This window comes from Polyodon spathula, chromosome 8 (assembly GCF_017654505.1).
Source record: "Polyodon spathula isolate WHYD16114869_AA chromosome 8, ASM1765450v1, whole genome shotgun sequence".
NCBI classification, from domain to species: Eukaryota; Metazoa; Chordata; class Actinopteri; order Acipenseriformes; family Polyodontidae; genus Polyodon; species Polyodon spathula.
Window position 1 is genome coordinate 27199213 of NC_054541.1, and position 17812 is coordinate 27217024.

General features: G+C 36.3%; 2 protein-coding genes across 2 annotated transcripts; both read left to right on the forward strand.

Moving 5' to 3' along the window:
* Window positions 1-231: 231 nt before the first annotated feature.
* Window positions 232-2760, forward strand: LOC121320241 (39S ribosomal protein L42, mitochondrial-like). The gene is made up of 5 exons (XM_041258494.1): window positions 232-333; window positions 671-731; window positions 868-952; window positions 1174-1337; window positions 2264-2760. Exons 1-5 carry the CDS (start codon window positions 255-257, stop codon window positions 2307-2309), a joined length of 435 nt encoding a protein of 144 aa, XP_041114428.1. The 5' UTR covers window positions 232-254; the 3' UTR covers window positions 2310-2760.
* Window positions 2761-5664: 2904 nt separating this feature from the next.
* Window positions 5665-17505, forward strand: LOC121319700 (ubiquitin-conjugating enzyme E2 N). Its single transcript, XM_041257391.1, has 4 exons — window positions 5665-5781; window positions 12051-12297; window positions 15038-15178; window positions 16755-17505. The coding sequence occupies exons 1-4, from the start codon at window positions 5752-5754 to the stop codon at window positions 16793-16795; spliced, it is 459 nt and encodes a 152-aa protein (XP_041113325.1). The 5' UTR covers window positions 5665-5751; the 3' UTR covers window positions 16796-17505.
* Window positions 17506-17812: the final 307 nt, after the last annotated feature.

Below are 17812 nucleotides of genomic sequence, written 5' to 3' on the forward strand. Positions count from 1 at the left end.
AGAAAATGAATCATGATTGGACGTTATGGCTTTAAAATAAACTTGTTTTCAATTGCAAAAGCATTTAAAATAGTAATACATGTTACAGTATTTTAACTAAAATTACCGAAATTAAAGTCTTCGTTAATTTCCAAAGATAACACTTTTTTGTTCATATTTTTTTTAGTGGAACTGCCGGCGAGCTAGCAAGCGATGTACTTTGTTTCGTGCACGGAGTATTTACTGGTGGAACCAGTTTCCCATGTACAATAAACATGGCGGCACGACAAATATTAGGGTTAAACAGTTTAACAAGGAATTTACTCAAGTTTGCGAAACAAAATGCAGTTAAAGGTGGGTACTGACGTTTCTCCAAAATTCGAATACAATATACTATTTTGTCTGTTTTGACAAAATGAGATATTTCAACAGGAAGCAAGATGCCGTACCTTACCTACCTATGACCTTACTTTTTACTAACCAACCTGTACGGTACTGCACTGTTATTATATTTTACAATGTCTTATCACACGTGAATTTCAAAGATCATTTTAGTCATGAACTTCTTTAATACCCCAGGACGTATCTACGTTTTCTTTCATTGTAAATAAAAACCAAGCAATGAAAAAGAACTAGAAAACGCATTCAAGTGTTGCAAACATTAAACCCTTGTTATTTTTGTCTTTCTTAGGTAGAAATTTGAACTGCATTCATCCTAAATCCACATTCAGTGCCCTTCCAGGTGATAACTGGTAAGCTGATCTGTACTGTTAGTGAACACAATTAAATGAAACACTGTAAAATTACACATGGTTCTGTAGTGCTTCACAAAGTGCTTTCTGTTTTAAATTTGTGGCACCTGATGATTTTTGTTCCAATCTTTTGCAGCAAAGTGGAACTTGCCTTGACCTCAGATGGCAGAACAACAGTGTGTTATCACCCTCTAGCAGAATTCCCTTATGAACATTCAAAGGTACTGTAACTTTAAGAATAATCTTTTGACTTTTCCAGTCAGAAAGTTAATTATGATAAACTCTGATAGAGGGTTGTAACATGTGTGTAAGACTAAATATGTGGAACATTTGTTAACATATAATTCTGACTACAAATTGGATACGGAAAAAAAATAAAAATAACCTTGCAATGAATGGGTATTGTACAGTGTATTGACATTTACATTCCTCACTGCTGTAGCCTATCCCACGACCAGACCCTTTAGAAAATCATGAGGAAACACACGATCAGGTGCTGAAAGCTCGGCTGAATGAAGAAGTGTTGCAGAACAAACAGGCACCCACTATCGAAGAGCTCAGTAAAATGTTCTATACGACAAAACATCGGTGGTATCCAGTTGGACAGTAAGTAGTCACTGTGTTTTTAAAATATTTTAAATACTAGCCTTGCTTGCTTTTGTATTCATGTAACAGTAGCAGGTAGGTGTTATCTGTGTTGTGTTTCTTCTTTTCTAAAACAATTTGTTCAATAAAAAAAGATGTAAATGATTTATCAGTTAAATTGTGTTTTTGAAATCTTTGGAGAATTTGAAAACTTAATCCTAAAAGTCCTTAAACTTAATCCTTAAAGTTATTGCCATGGTTAAAGGTCCACAGCAGAATGTATCCTTTAGCTTTTAACTTTGTTTTAGTCTAAGACGTGTTGCTCTTTTAAATTGTTATAATATATATAATTTTATATATATATATATATATATATATATATATATATATATATATATATATATATAGTACATATATATATATACATACATATAAGTCAATTTTAACAAACTTATTAATGGTTATGTATGTTTCTTCAGTTTAAATTGTTATGTCCTTGTATTTGTAAAACAAGTTTGTGCTTCAGCTGATTGGAGCTAAGACCCACAGTTTTAGGGAATCTACCTTGAGTCCATCAACCGCTTTTTTTTTTTTTTTTTTTTTTTTTAAGTACTGCCCCTGTCATAACCAAGGATAGAAGGTTAATGTAATCCAGGGCGATTTCCCAGTGCTGTAAAATGGTCCAACAAAATGCAGTTTTGGCTTATGTTGATTTAAAAAAAAAAAAAAGTCAAACAAACAAAAGAAAAAAAAAACACAACTTGTCAGCCAGTTTCATTAAACTAGTTTCCCCATGGATCACTGTGTCAGTGACTGAGCTAAAGGTTCAAAAACATACTCTTTAATAGCCGCAATCTGAGGTAAATAGAATGCTACTTATATTTGTGCAATTAAAGTTTTGACATGCACAATCTAAAATATTTTTCCATTTTCATTTTTTTAATTAGGTATCACAGAAGACGTAAAAAGTCGGATCCTCCTAAAGACAGATAATTTTGAACACTTGCATTTTCCTATTTATGGTGGTTCTACAAATTACAATTTCCCGATGACTGACTTTGTTGTATTGGAAATCATTTGTTCCTTTGCTTGATTTTTTTCCTGTATATGTAGACATTTCATAAACAGCATATTATAGATTCCTGGTACAGTACCTTACTACTGTGCTTTAGGTCACATTTTGTTTTTGATCAGTGGATTAATAAAACCACAGGAAGATTGTATTCCAGGAATCAACCACAACTTTTTAATTTGCATCAGGTGAATATATTGGCATTGCAAATAAGAGGTAAGAAATTGGCTTTAAAACCTTAGTTTTCACACCAATATTGTTATTTTTAAATGGAGATGACATTGTACAAGATTATGCCTAAGTGAAGCAGAAGTAAGTGTACTGTTTGTTCTTGGATTAAACCCAGTTAATAAATGGACTATTTAAAAATGATTTATACCTATCTGTGAATTTGTTTTACACATACACATTTTTGTAGCCTCAAAAAATAAAAGAAAAAAGCATGGGAAACAAAAACCCAGACATAGCCTTAAACAAATACCACAATTCCATAAGAAAGCGCTTTGTACTATCCATTTGCTGATCAGCAATTCAGCACTTTAGGTAAAAATATCCTATCAAAGTTTAGTAGTGTACATTTTCAAAATACTTGTAGTTCATCTACAGTATGCTACCCTGCCCTCAAACATGTCCCACTATATACTGTTATGTAATAAATACTGTTATATAATAAATACCTGAATCCAAATTCTGCAGGGACAGCGCAAGTCTCTCACCAGCAGAATGTTGTTATATTTTTTGTTATTGTGTTATTGTGGATCCAGTATACTGGTAGCCTATACGAGTTCCTCAAATTCCTCAGTAGATGCTAATCAACCCAGACATTTTCCTTCTGTAAACCTTGCAGCAAGTTTATGTTAAGCCTCATATATGTCTTGTTGAACAAATTTGTGGAACCAACAAGTGTTTTTTCATGTTTTAGTTCTTGTGAAAAAAATGAATTAAGTTAAAGAAATTTGACTTCAACTCTACAAGTTTGCTCAAGTCTGGTGCTGAGGTCAGTAGCCCACAGACATAATATAGCAGACCACTGGCATGAATTCCCAGCTATGCTAATTTAATACATTTTGGGTACAAACGTGACTTTTTTGTTCTGGATATTTGCTACTTGAGACTAGTGTAACTAAAATTGCATCTTCTCTTACTACTAAAGGACAGAAAAGTCTACGCTTATTGCAATCAGCTATCCGATGACAAAACATGAACATAGCAAAAGTGTAAAAGATAAAAATTAAAAAAAGCTTTGCAAAGGGCTTTGATATTTTTCACAAAGGCTGCATTTTATTTTCATTTGTAGTAGCTTCAGTTTAAAAAAAAAACCCTTGGTTAATTTGAAGTAATTACATTTTTTTTACATTTGTGATTTCGTCTTCTGGTAAATCTTCAGTAGACGTTTACCGTTTGTTAAATTTACGACTTATTTACCACGGTACGCTTTTTGCGCCACCCCCTGCCGGGGCCCTGCCCCCCCCAAGGTCCGTACATATCCTATATATATATATATATAATATATATATATATATATATATATATATATATATATATATATATATATATATAGATAGCGAGAGAGATCAAGTAATTTCTTGGGTCATGGAATTTCACAACAATTCAGTATTTTAACTGCTGTAATGAAACATTTTTTAACCCCGCTTTGCCACACTGACTATGAATGTTACATATTTTATATAGATAGTTTGTTGCTAGATAACTCTCACTCACAAAATATCTTGGTATCCCTGTGTAGATATTGTTCTCATCTTTAAAAATATGCTAATGATTAATAAGCAATTCATCTCACAAGTTCAGTGGTACCCTAAATATGATCAATTTACAAACAATGCTGAATGAAAGGCATTTGTTCTCTATTTTACACCCCCAAAAAATGTCATGAGTGCTTACTGCCAAGACTGCTAAACTGTTCAATGTAGTGTTGTCCTATGAAACCTATTATTGAGGGTAAAATGAAGAGAAAACATCACACCCAGTCATTCTGCATTGGTAGCAAGTGGATCATATTTGTGGAGAGACTGTTCATTAAAAAATATAGCATATATTTTAAAGAGGATATAGTTACCTATTCTGCGATACCAAGATATTTAGTAAGTAAAGGACCAGAGTGAGGAATAATGGGAAGTGCAATCCCCACCCCTAATCTTGCTGCAAATCATTTGTTGTTGCTATAATTTGTACTATGTGTGTGTGTGTGTGTGTGTGTGTGTGTGTATATATATATATATATATATATATATATATATATATATATATATATATATATATATATATATACACACACACACACACACACATATGACAAATTGTCTTGGATGTATGATGTAATACAGAACTATAGGTTAAAACAATGGCAACAGCTAAATATTCAATGACTCAAATAATTAAATTTGACATTAGAAAATTTTTAAGACACCATACAAAAACAGGTACTCGGATATGTTATCAGATATGACAGTGACCAGGCTGACATAACATGAAAAGCATGATAACAGGAGAGCATCAATTACCTATTAGGGTTAACTAGCTGGGCACTTCTTTTCTGATAAATGACACGATCGAATATAATAGTTTACTATGGAAATACATATACATGCTGAATATTTCCACAATATTAACTTGGTGTTCAATGTGAAATATTGTATTAAACCTCACAATACTGACCAGAATGGACCTTTTTGGTCACACAGGCGAAAAACAATGGTTATACCATAATAAAGCTCTATACATTTACGACGGGACTTTAAAAAATATGTGTGTGTGTGTGAGAGAGAGAGAGAGAGAGAGAGAGAGACCCGAGAACATTTCGGGGTATATACAATTAGTTTATAATTATATACAATTAGTTTTTAATTTTTTTTAATTAGTTAAATATTAAATGCTCAGATTGTTTACAGTTTATAATCTAAAATGACCGTTTTAAACTAGGTACATGTACTACATAAAAAAAGAAAAAAAAAATCTATCAAGTAAGCAAATTGATACAACTGATACACTACTGTCCGTATATTACTTAAATTACAAGGATTACTAACTTCCCTTTTTTCCCCCAAGTGAGTCATTACATATCTCCAAATTCACGGTCAGTTGAACTTTTTTTCAGTTTCTTACATCTGTCTACTTCACGGCAACAGACAAGTCGAGCAGTCTTTTGGGACTTGTAGTTTTTCTTAAAAACGATTGCTGCTCCCATGTTAGACAGCTCATAAATAAACTCAATTTCCTAGCATTCTCCCGGCGCAGTGACGGTAATCACCGGAAGATCGTGCGGCTGCGCCCCAGCACTGTGTATGCGAGCGAAGAAGTAGCGAGAGCGCCAGAGCCAGAGCCTAAAACCGCATTAAAGACAAGATGGCAGGACTGCCCCGCAGGATCATTAAGGTAACACTTACATGTTTTCTTTTACAGTTAATAGCATCACATCGACTGCCAGAATACAGAGCGAAGGGTAAAACAAGCCAGATACCAGTTAGCGGATCACGCACCAGCTAACTTCTAGTAATAGCTATTGCTTTGGTTACTTCCGCTTATTCTCTGATCCAAACCCGACTGAGGTTGGGTTAAAATACCTCCTCCCTTGTTAAAGATGGCGGAGAAGTGTGGCCCTCGTCCTCCTGGGTGATCGTGTTTCATTAAATGAACAAATGTAATCTAGTCGCGTCACCTTAGACAGTAGGATAGAGTGTTTATGCAGAACATCTGAGACCCAAAATGTCATTATCGAACGAGTGTCTGTGTTAAGACGGGGTATGTTTTTCTAAACGATTCCAACCCGGGTGTGCATTTCTTTCATTTGAACTTGCATGAAAATGTTTACAAAGGTACAGTTAATTATTCTCTGAGCGTATTAAATACGTAGGATCTGCATAAGGTGTGTTTTTCTTTCTTTCTTTCTTTCTTTCATACATTGTAAATTGAGTGACCAACCTACTCGAAGCGCCTCTATCGAAATGTGTGATAGTACAGTATAGGGTGATGCAGGTATTTCTCAGTGAAGAGGCCTTGACATGGGCGGGATCTAGTTGCAGGCCCTTTGAAATGAATGAGTTGACAATCCAATTAAAATAACGAGTTAATATAAATGTGCGGATATATCAGGTATTTTGCAGAATACCAGATGGACAAATACTGACTTTTGATACATTTCTGTGTAAGAATTAAAATAATTGTAGTAATTGAAGTACTTACTAAAGAAGGAGTAAACACATTTGACTTCTGACATGGTGTGCAGCCACTCGAGTCCTAGCTAGCGCTACATAATTTACTTTGATTATTAAGGTGATGGAAAACTGTACATATGCGTGGTGGGCGTAAAGCCGGTCTGGGACTTCACATGACATGCATTTAGACACCCTGATGATAATTTGATATAACCACAGTGCATTTAAAAATAATAATAATAATAATAATAATAATAATAATAATAAATAATTGAGGTTTATTAATTTATTAAAGACTGAAATGGTTTTTCTAAGGGTGGATAGAGGTTGTCAAAAATATGGGTTCACTGTAGTTTACACTAGTAGATATACGTTCTGTTCGTAATTGTATGGGTAATTATCTGTATTTGGGCACATCTGTATACAGTATCAAGCGTTTTGTAAAAACGTGTTAATGAAGGTGCTTGTTTGATTTGTTTGCTTTGTCTGTGTAGTTGTAAATATCTATGGTATTTCGACTCTCTTTAGTTATATGTTTCTGTTAAGTGAGTTTATTTGTAAATGACAAATTACTTTCATCCCGTCCAAAGTCTTCAAATATATTAACCTTTTGTGTCTGTAGATTTTGCATAGAAAAAAGGAGGATTCTCTGGTATAATAAAATGCTAATTGCAATCTAGCTGTGGCATTACCCAGCAGGGTAAAGGTTGCTCCGATCAACCCCATCCTGTGTACATTTCTACTACATTTTGGAATGACTCAAACGACTTTGCACTACGATCTAGGATTAGTTTCAATGAAACCACCCTTCTTATAAGCTATAACCAAATTGGAGAAACGTGTCAGTGCTAGAGAACTACCGTACCTTTTTAGCCATAAGAAAAGGTCTGTGAACTAAAAAGCATGGTTTCACCTAAGTGTAAAACCTTTTTCTATATGAAACGCACAAGTGGCATTTACTAGTTCAGGCATTTAGAGTTGGTGCATAGGTGTGTGAGAAGGAAGGGAAGCACTGGAGAATTTTTGTTATTTTTATTTTTGTAAATAAAACAAATTAAAATAAACATATCACTAGTAACTATTTTGTAATGTGTCTCTGTACATACAAAATTGTATAAATATTTTATTTGTTTGTAAAAATAATAGGTTTTTCTTTTCAAAAATAGTATATAATGCACTACAAAAACATAAATAACTGTAATACAGTAAACTATTTGCATAACATATTTATTCAGCTTCCATGCCTGGCAGCTTTCTAACCTGTACAGTCCACACACAATACATGCTTCTCCACTTTCCCTGAGCATTTACCACACACTGCAGTTGCACAACTGACGCACACATCCAAAGTTCTGTTGTTGTTGCATTTTGTAACCTGGCACTGTTTTCTCTTGCATGTGGGTGCAGCGGCTGCAGCACTGCCAGAAGGGGCATCTGTCTCTGCCCTTTTCTGATCCCTATGTGCTTCCCGAAGCTCCATGGCAAACAGCAAGACGAGGTCCTTGTTGTTGCAGTTTCCCCAGTATATTCCTTGTACAAAACATATGCTTTGATGGCTGCCAGGTCCGAAATGTTATAAAATACAGCCACAGGCCTCTGACAAGATCAGCCTTTGACAGAATACTGTCGTGCCATCTGGTCCAGCAGCACATCCACAGCAAACTTTGTGGCATTGTAGTATTCCACTATATCAGGGTTTTTTCTTTTTGCCAGCGATCAGTGTGTTTATTGCTAATTAAGCAGCTTCTGACAGTTTTGGTATCAGTCTCAAGGGATTCCTTGTTTGGATTCATGGTACACTGGAGGCATAGACCCCATTCACACACAATTTAAGGCAGCCCTTTTCCTTATATGTGAATGCTCCAAAAAAAGAAAAGGCAGCCCAGGGCTGGCCCAGATTTAGGCTGTCGTTTCGATGTGGCCCGGGCCTGCAATCCAAGACCAGGGCCGACATTTTCGTGTCGCATGATAAATGTGGTTGCATAGCTGAGTAGACATGCTCTCGCGAGCACGAAAAGTAAATAGAAAGCTAAATGCTCTGCTAGCCAAGACTGCAGTGGATCAATATTGAATGGTAATTATTTCTATAGCATACAACTTTAATTATACAAATTATGCTTACCTTGACACAATTACCTTTTCTTCCTGTTATTTAGTAACTAAGCAATAAATATAAAAACTTGTGGATCTCAATAATGATCAATAATCAGGGTTCTTCTCCCCAGGAATTTTCTACAGCCACGTGGCAGACTATAGCAGCCATTAACACTTTCAACAGAACAAAATGTGAGTTTACACTTGTGTATCTCATATTACCTTAATTATTAACCAAACAAATTAATAAATAAACATATGTTTAATAACATTTGTATCAGATTAACATTTCAACTTTTTTTTAATTTAGAAGTTAGCCTTTCAATTTCTATTTGTTTAGTTCCCCTATAATTTTTACTTTTGAGTTCTCAAATGTGTTGTTTTTATTTTTTTTTAATACATTCTCAACCAGTACATATATTTCAGTGCTCCGATAAATGCCCCTCTCAAGTTAGCCACAGCCATTGCACGTTTCTGAAGGATGTTGCCACTTTGGAGTAGCTGTGCCTCCGCGCACACCGATGCCTTGTGTACCTCCCATTTTGCGTGATCCTCAATACTCTCCACTCTCATTCTTACACAAGCTGTGCTGCTCCATTTACCCCCCGAAGATTTTTTTTTTATTTAGTTTGTGTTTTTTGCAGAGCATGCAGGTCATTCCACCTAATTCAGTGCTGTAAAAAAAGCCATTTCCATTTTTTTTTCCTTATGTAGCTTCATACCCACTATAACGATGCTTCAGTTTTTTTTTCCCTACAGGCTCCTTGGCCTCCCCTTCCTGTCGTTCTTCTTATTTTGTTTTTCATATTTTTTTTTTTTTTTTTTTTTTTTTGCTTTCTGATTTAAAATGTGTGCCAGCAAAAATTTAAGATAGTTATGCAATTGAATGATATTTGTGTCCACACCATTTATATTTTCAATTGCAGTTGTCCGTCGCGTATCCAACTGTGGTGGGGCCAGAGTAAGGGCAGAGATATAAAAAGTTGCATAAACGAATCCTGGTTTAAATACCACTATACACAGCTGTAACAATTACTATATTCACACAACTATTGTTTTGAGCTTCACCTTTTATTAGGGATCTCCCCTAAATTCTTTGTTTAGAAAGATACAGGGTATTAATGCTTGTGACAGGTTGATACGCCCTGCAGGCTAACACGATTTATTTACACATCAACACACTGAACAGCTCATGTGACACTACCAGCTATGGCAGCGCACATAGTTCATACAATACAGTGTACGAAAACTTTGGTGTGGTCTACAGTCTCTGAACTAATCTCCTCTGTTCAATAATAAACAAACTTCTGGCTACTCACCCTGCTGTCACTCTCGGTATCCAACCCTGGTTCTGGTTCTCTCTCGCTCTCTCTCACACACACCCACACCCACACACAAGTTGGTGAATTTCAGCTTCTTTAGCCCCGTTGGCTTTGGTTTTGCAGCAGCCCTGAGGTGAATAAATTGAACCTTTTTATACCTGACGCCCTGCTGGAACACACCTACCTGCTGATTTAGATTCCACACCTGGTAATCGCACACAGTAGACAGGCCCAGGAGCATCGGGTACTTAATTAATTAATTACAATATATATACACTCTATTTACAACATACATTTACACAAAAAAACCCTCTCCATGTGCAGGGCTCCTGCCCTGCCCCTGTGCTGAGTACACTTACATTAGTGTCGGGTAATTTACACAGCAGTAAAATGCATAGGGTTACGGAAAAAGAAAAAAAAAAAACTTTCAATTGTTAGCACAACTCCCTTTTGCTTTCCTGTAGCCATTTTGCATTAGCACTATACACGTGGGTGACGTTGCTGAAGAGCTTGAGCAAGGTGATAAATTTTGGCACTTTTTAAGTTTAAAAAAAAAAAAAGAAAAAGCATTAGGCTTGTTGAGACAAACCAAGATGTACAATAGTGCTGTTTTGTAGTTTTGAGGGTTCTAGAAGTTTACTGTGTGTCTGGCATAACCTGACTAACTGCCAAAAAATTTTGAATTCCTGGGTGACTCAAATTTAAACCTTACACGTGTGGTGTTCCATAGGTGAAAAAAAGATTGCATTAAAACACCTTTCCTAAAATTACTCTTAAGCTTCCTTAGAAATATATATATACTGTTTTTTTTTTTTTTTTTTTTTTTAAAAAGACGATTGTGCTCTTAAATCAAGATGCAGATGTGCACGTGAGCAAGGGTGTGTCTGCGCATACATAAGAAATGCTTGGTTTCAAGCTTGTGTATACGTATATGTGTTTGTATTTTCTTATACCATTGCCACTATTTCATATGGGCTGAAGATGAGACATATTGTAATTAGTGCTGGGACGAGCATGATATTTTCATGTTCAGATATACGTTAATTTGCGAAAAAAGTGGCCATAGTCATAAAGTAATAATGTCATTACTGAGGTTTAATGCTCAGACACTGCCAGTCCCCCTTGAAGCCACACCATACTACAATGCCACAGACACAGCAGTGAAATACAAGCAAGCCAGTCTACATTTTTACAACAATAAGGGATGTGGCTATGTTTACATAGGTGGTCTATAGCTGGTAGCAAACTATACCATGAGGGTTTGAGAAAGCAGTAATGGTAAAGTGGTTTCTTGGGTAAACATGGTTGATTTATAAGTAGGTCTGATGTGAAGTTCATTCTAGATGGTGAAAGAATAGTTTGACTCATTTGTTCAAATTAGGTTACAGAATGAAATTCTGAATAGCAGATTGAAATAATGAGGACATAGTTTTGCTGGGAGTACTGAGAGAGGCAGGTTATTTTATAAGGTAATTTCCAAACAGGCTGTGAGTTTGACTTTTGACAGAATCTCTCTGTTTCTCAGGTCTGTCAGGCAGGTTCCGAACACACTCACTTACTGGTTAACCTAGACCGGGAGAAGCCTGAACTGCTTGATTTAGAGGATATTGCACAGTTCTCACACTTACTCAGTTACAGGCTTGCAATATAAAAAAATATATTGATTGAAATGTGTTGCAGTATGTTTACATGCTGTGTAATAAAATGGCAGGAGTCAAAAAGCAAGTATCCAGCAGGACATTGATATCGACAACCCGTTCTTATATATTTATTGATGATTTTCCAATAGGACTGTTTTTTTTCCTGTTGTGAAGCAAGTGCCTCCTAGAAGCTTAATGCATTTGATGTCATTAAGTAAATACATATTTGGAATAATATAATAAGCAAGGCCTTTCAGTATTATCAGATCAAGACTTGTAATTGCAATAATCTACAAACAGATTGAAATGCTTTTTTTATGTATTTAATGTTTTTTTTTTTGCTGAAATGAAGGTTTGGGAATATAGATGAAATAAATGCATTAGATTAAAATACAGGCTGAAGGTCTGACTGTGCCTTCTCTGTGTCACGACAGGAAACCCAGCGCTTGCTGGCAGAGCCAGTGCCTGGGATAAAGGCAGAGCCGGACGAAAGCAACGCTCGCTATTTTCATGTGGTTATTGCAGGTCCGCAGGATTCCCCCTTTGAGGGAGGGACTTTTAAACTTGAACTATTCCTTCCGGAAGAATACCCTATGGCAGCTCCTAAAGTACGTTTCATGACCAAAATATATCATCCTAATGTAGACAAGCTGGGAAGAATATGTTTAGATATTTTGAAAGGTAAGTGCCCATTTTATTTCTAGAAAATATTATAAATGTGAGTAGCTGGCAGGTTTTTGTTGGCTGATTTAAATGCAGTATTTGTATTAGTCTTAGTAACCGGATACTCTGCTTTTAATTTATTAGGTAAAATAATTATATATATAAAAATATTACAGATACAAGTTGTAGTTAGGGGTGGGGAAAAATTTCTAAACTAATATTTGTTTTATTGTATTCAAACACGAAAAATAAAATATTTGTATTTCTCAGAAATGTGTATAGTAAAAAGTACATCATACTTTGTGCACATAATGCAGGGTTTATTTTAGTAATTACATTGTTGAAAACAGCTGAAAATAAGCATCAGGTGTGTTTGCTCTTCCGCTTCATTCAGACATTGCAAGTGGCAAAAGGCCTCAGCCTGACATGTGGAATTATTTTGACAAAATAAATGAACACCGAAATGTTGTACTATGCAAGCTTTGTAAAAAAACGAACGAGTTACAATGGTGCTAATAGTAATTTGAGAACATATTAAACTGGTGCATGCAGTACGTTACAGAGAAGATCGAGATAAAGTTGGAGACCAGGCAATCATCACCGACTTTGCAAAGAAACCAACTTCGCTAACGCAATCATGTAAAATAACAAGCAAGGTGGTCAACTTCTTAGTGTTGAAAACAAACCTTTCATCAAGTTGCTGTGTTGCCTTGAATCACAGCACAGGATGCCATGCCGCAAAACCGTAAGAGAACTGATTAAACAGCAACACTATGATGAACAAAAAGCATTTAGGTCCGAACTGGAAAATGTGAGTTCTTGCCCGGACAACAGATACATGGACAAGTGTGGCAAACGAGCCATACATGACTAACTTGCCACTATGTGGACGGTGAGTGGAATTTACAAACTAAAGTTCTAGCTACAAAACCGATTGCAGAGAGCCACACTGCTGTGAATCTACAGCACCACTTAGAAATACCTCTCTAAAATACTTGCAGTAGTTGCAGATAATGCCGCCAATTTCTTGCTTATGACAGAAAAGATGGGCTTAACTGCTGCGAGGTGTGGGGGACACAGTTTACAACTTTAGAATGAGCTCTACAGCACACTGAACTACACAGGCAATAAGAGCACTTTAGTTTCTACAAAGAAGTACTTATGCAAGATGTGCCAACGAGATATAATGCAACCAACTATATGATTGATTGGCTTTCCAAACATAGATGGCCATTATCTGCAGACTGAGTGCTCGAAGTCACAAAATAAGCTCATAGCTACCTTGATCTCAAACCAGAGCAATGGGATCTTTTAAGAGCTGCTTAACATATTGTCCCCAATGGAAAATGCTACACCTATCTCGGCAGTGAATGCAGTCTTACACTTTCAGCAGTTTTACCTGTGATCACAAACTTGGTTGACAAAATTAAAACAGAAGGGAATGATTTCACCTGCTGTTGGACAGACAAAAACTTTGATCAGAACTGACCCAGAGAATCGCTTCTTAACAATATCAGTCCAGCCTCTGTGCAAGTGGTAACAGTTGCTCTCAGTCCCTGATTAAAATGCTTAAGTTTCTTTCTGATGTCCAAAGAAAAGAAAATCTCTCCTCTCTCTCTGCATATTTAGTTTGAACTGTTATTAAAATATAGTACTGTGAATTGAGAGGAAAAAACAAAACTTCACAAACTCATCAAACATCCAGATGCGCCTCTCTCTCTCTCTCTCTCTCTCTCTCTCTCTCTCTCTCTCTCTCTCTCTCTCTCTCTCTCTCTCTCTCTTGTGTGCTGGGGGAAAAGGCATTTTTGCATATAAAAAACTATACCTATTTTACTGCATCATCATTCACCCTGGTGCTGCTTTTAAAATAAGCTGCTTTCAGGAGACCTAACTGTTGTTCATCACTGTGAGACAGAGCACTCTCCATTGCTTTTGCCAGTTCATTCAAATTCAAAGAAACAACTTGAGCTTTTACCAAAAAAAGCTAAGCGATCACACATCAACTACATCTGATTAACAACGACATTTTTCGCCTACTTAACATTAGAAACCTTAAGCACTTTTCACACCTGCGCTGCTACCCTGGTCGCCATACGGGCTCTGGCTACCCTGGTCACAGTCCTGCATAGTGTGAAACCATGTACCTGGGTCGACCCGGGTCGACCCAGGTCGGCACCGACGCATCTCAGGATGTGGGTCGACGCGCTTTAAAGTAACAAACAGCCACGTCTGCACGAAGGGTTCACTTCCGCAAGGAACATTTCTCTTTATTCTGTTTAGACATGTTTTTGTTGATTTGAGGCATGCCATGAGCCACATTGCAGCAGGGATGAAGAAACATTTGCTCTTAGATGAAGCTTGGATGGAAGCGTCCATAATAAGCGCACCATCTTGAAAGCCTGAACAGATGAAAGGGTGGTCGTGTGAACGTTGCTGCTTCCGGGGCATTGCATACACACATTGTGCACTTGCTTCTGTCACCCAGGTCGACCCTGCTTTTCCAAAAAGCAGTGTGAAATCACGTATCCGACCCACATGACGCTGGGTTGCGACCTGTGTGGGGTTTGACCTGGATAGCGCATGCCAGTGTGAAAGGGGCTTTGTATGAGGTTAAAGCAAACCAACAATTTGTGAAATGCAGGCTTCTTTTAAATGTATGTGGTGAAACAGAACATGTGTTACATCTCCATATTGGCGTTTGGTTGATTTTTGTTGGTTCTTTGACAGTTGCTTCAGTCCCTGATTTGTCTCCCTGTAGATAAGTGGTCCCCTGCTTTGCAGATCCGCACAGTTCTGCTATCCATTCAGGCATTATTAAGTGCTCCTAACCCAGATGATCCACTAGCTAATGATGTAGCTGAGCAGTGGAAGACCAACGAAGCTCAAGCCATAGAAACAGGTAAATGGTTGTTTGCATTAGCTTTAAGTTAAGTATTTAAATAAAACAAATCATTTCTACAGAAAGGATCGCATGCAATGCACTCATAAAAAGCTATTTCACTTTCTTACTGGATTTATCTTTTATGGCTAGAAAGTGTTTTGTATGAACAGTTACTTCATTTGCATCCAGTCAGTTATCATAGAGAATCCAATTTTTTGCATAGATATTGCAATGTAATAGAACGGTTTATTCACTACATTGCAGAAGAAACTGTCAGAAATGAGTGTTCAATATTTTTTTTAATTTCACATGATATCTGGCTTGGACTATTATATTGCTCTCCCAGCACCTGGCTGCCATGTTTTTGTATGAATATTTATTTTGTGGTGTGGCAGTCTGGTGTTCTGGGGAATAAGTAGACCGGGGAAAAAGTGGATCGCCATCTAGAATTAAGGGGAGGTTCCATTGTTTCTAAGGTTTACTCTTACTAGTACTACGTCTGGGGAATTAGTAGATCGAGCCCAGGGAATAAGTTGATTGGATATATTAACTAAAAATAAATCATTTAAAATGAACTTTTAAGTGTCATTTATATGTCTGTTTGTTTGTTATAGCAACTTGATGTTTTTGTTACATATTTAACATGTAAGTAGTACTGGAATTATAGATATGCGAGTGATTATCAAAAAGATAAAGCACGATTTTCAGTCATGGACAAAATTGAGCTCCATGCTGCGGTTACTAACTTAGGCCATGATGCACAGCAATCACTGATGCACTTGTATTTATTATGCGCTTTTGTTCTTTCATTTATTTTTACAGACAGTACTAATTTTTATTTTGCAACCTAGATACATAGGCTACATGACAAAACTCCTTACCTATTCAACTAATTTAGCTAATTTGGTTATTTTTTAACTAGGATGTTAATGTTTCATCTTTGTAAACTGTGATAGTTAACGCCTACTGACAAAATAATGCAACTTGCAGTACTACAGTAATATTGTATGTCATTACAATATATTACTAAAACATTTTAATTTCGATTAAAGACAGCATTTTGACGTGTAAAACCTTTTAATACAGAGTAAATAAAAAATTTGCGATCACACATCAACTACATCTGATTAACAACTGCATTTTTACAGACAGAAAAAAGCTGACAAGCATTTTAACACTAGGCCTAGTATAAAGAAAGACGTAAGCTACAGTATTACTGAACGCTTTGCATCGCACATATATTTTACAGACTGAAAAATAAAAAAGGAAAGTGGTGTGTGAACACCTTACCATACAATCTGGCAAATAAAATGACCAGATAGAAAATGTTGCTTCATGTAGTTAACCTCCCCGTTAATCAAACTGCTGCCACACCTTTTGCCTTACTGCGCTGGCATGATCCACCTTTTCCTGAGTCTGCTAATTCCCTACGACACTCGGTTCTCACTGGTGGTGCAGTATACTAAGATTTTATGTTTCATTGAAACTACGGTTGGTAGGTTGTACAAAGACTTGCCACCAATGCATCTTGAGGGTTTCGTCAAGTAGAAATACTTGAAAAAACTAACATTCTTTTTGTTTTTCTGTCTTGCAGCCAGAGCATGGACTAGGCTATACGCCATGAACAATATATAAGTTTAACCAGAAGTCAAGTGTGAACGCAACTCCTGTTCTGCCAAGACCACTTCCTTCTTAATTTGCATTTAAAGGACACAGTCTTAGAGGGGGGGGGGGGGGGGGATTGTGAATTACAGCATAAAAACAAACCAGACAACTTCAGTCCTTTGGTGATTTAAATGCACATTAGCGAGTATTTGTCTTTGTACTGATTCACTGTTATCATGCATGAGGCTAAAAATATACCACGTGGCTTTTTATTAAAATTTGTTTCTGAAGCAGTGGCCCGCCTCTAATTTGCATATAAATGGCATTTGTTTGACTGTAAGAGCACTGTGAATGAAGGTAGGCAGAGTTAGCTGTGGGCACAGTGTCATTTTTTTTTTTACTACTTTTTTTTCTTTTTTCTGTTGTGATGCTAATAGAGTTAATAAAGCAGATAAGTAGAAGAACATAGATCATGCCCTCTGCCAAGTCTGGTTTACCCTTTAGATGCTGTAGATGTATTTAAAAAATAAATAAATAAATAAAAAGCTTGGCTTTAACATCAACCTTAAAAAAAAAAAAAAAAAAAATTAATAATAATAATGAAGTCCACCACTCCACCATCACTAATAACATTGACTGCTGTCATGTAGACCCCAAAAAAGGCATGTGACTCTTTGTATGGCTTGTCTGGAACATTCTGTAAATCTTATGTTTTAGTAAAATATTTTTTTGTTATTCTATTTGGTCTTGGTATTTTATTTTGAGTTCCACATTATTTGCCATGACCATACAATTGGTTCATTGTAGTTTGCTGATATGTCAGGTAAATTTGCAAGTATTCTGGTAAATGGCTGCTCTGTGCTTGCTTGCAGGTGAGCATTTCTTCTTTTTTTATGTACTGCTATGAAAATTCCATTTGAAACTAAGTTTTAAGGGTGGGAAACCCAGTAGAAAGACATTTAAAATGGATGTTGCCTAAAACGTTTCTCCTTTTCCATGGACAGCACATCTGTCATGATTGGTACTCGGTAAAATAATGTAAGAAAT

Bases quoted from the DNA above. Each gene is read 5' to 3' on its own strand.
- LOC121319700 (XM_041257391.1), top strand. From the start codon at position 5,752: ATGGCAGGACTGCCCCGCAGGATCATTAAG. The intron at 12,298-15,037 runs GTAAGTGCCCAT...GTCTCCCTGTAG, and splicing joins ATGTTTAGATATTTTGAAAG to ATAAGTGGTCCCCTGCTTTG. The intron at 15,179-16,754 runs GTAAATGGTTGT...TCTGTCTTGCAG, and splicing joins AGCTCAAGCCATAGAAACAG to CCAGAGCATGGACTAGGCTA.
- LOC121320241 (XM_041258494.1), top strand. From the start codon at position 255: ATGGCGGCACGACAAATATTAGGGTTAAACAGTTTAACAAGGAATTTA. The intron at 732-867 runs GTAAGCTGATCT...AATCTTTTGCAG, and splicing joins GCCCTTCCAGGTGATAACTG to CAAAGTGGAACTTGCCTTGA. The intron at 1,338-2,263 runs GTAAGTAGTCAC...TTTTTTAATTAG, and splicing joins CGGTGGTATCCAGTTGGACA to GTATCACAGAAGACGTAAAA.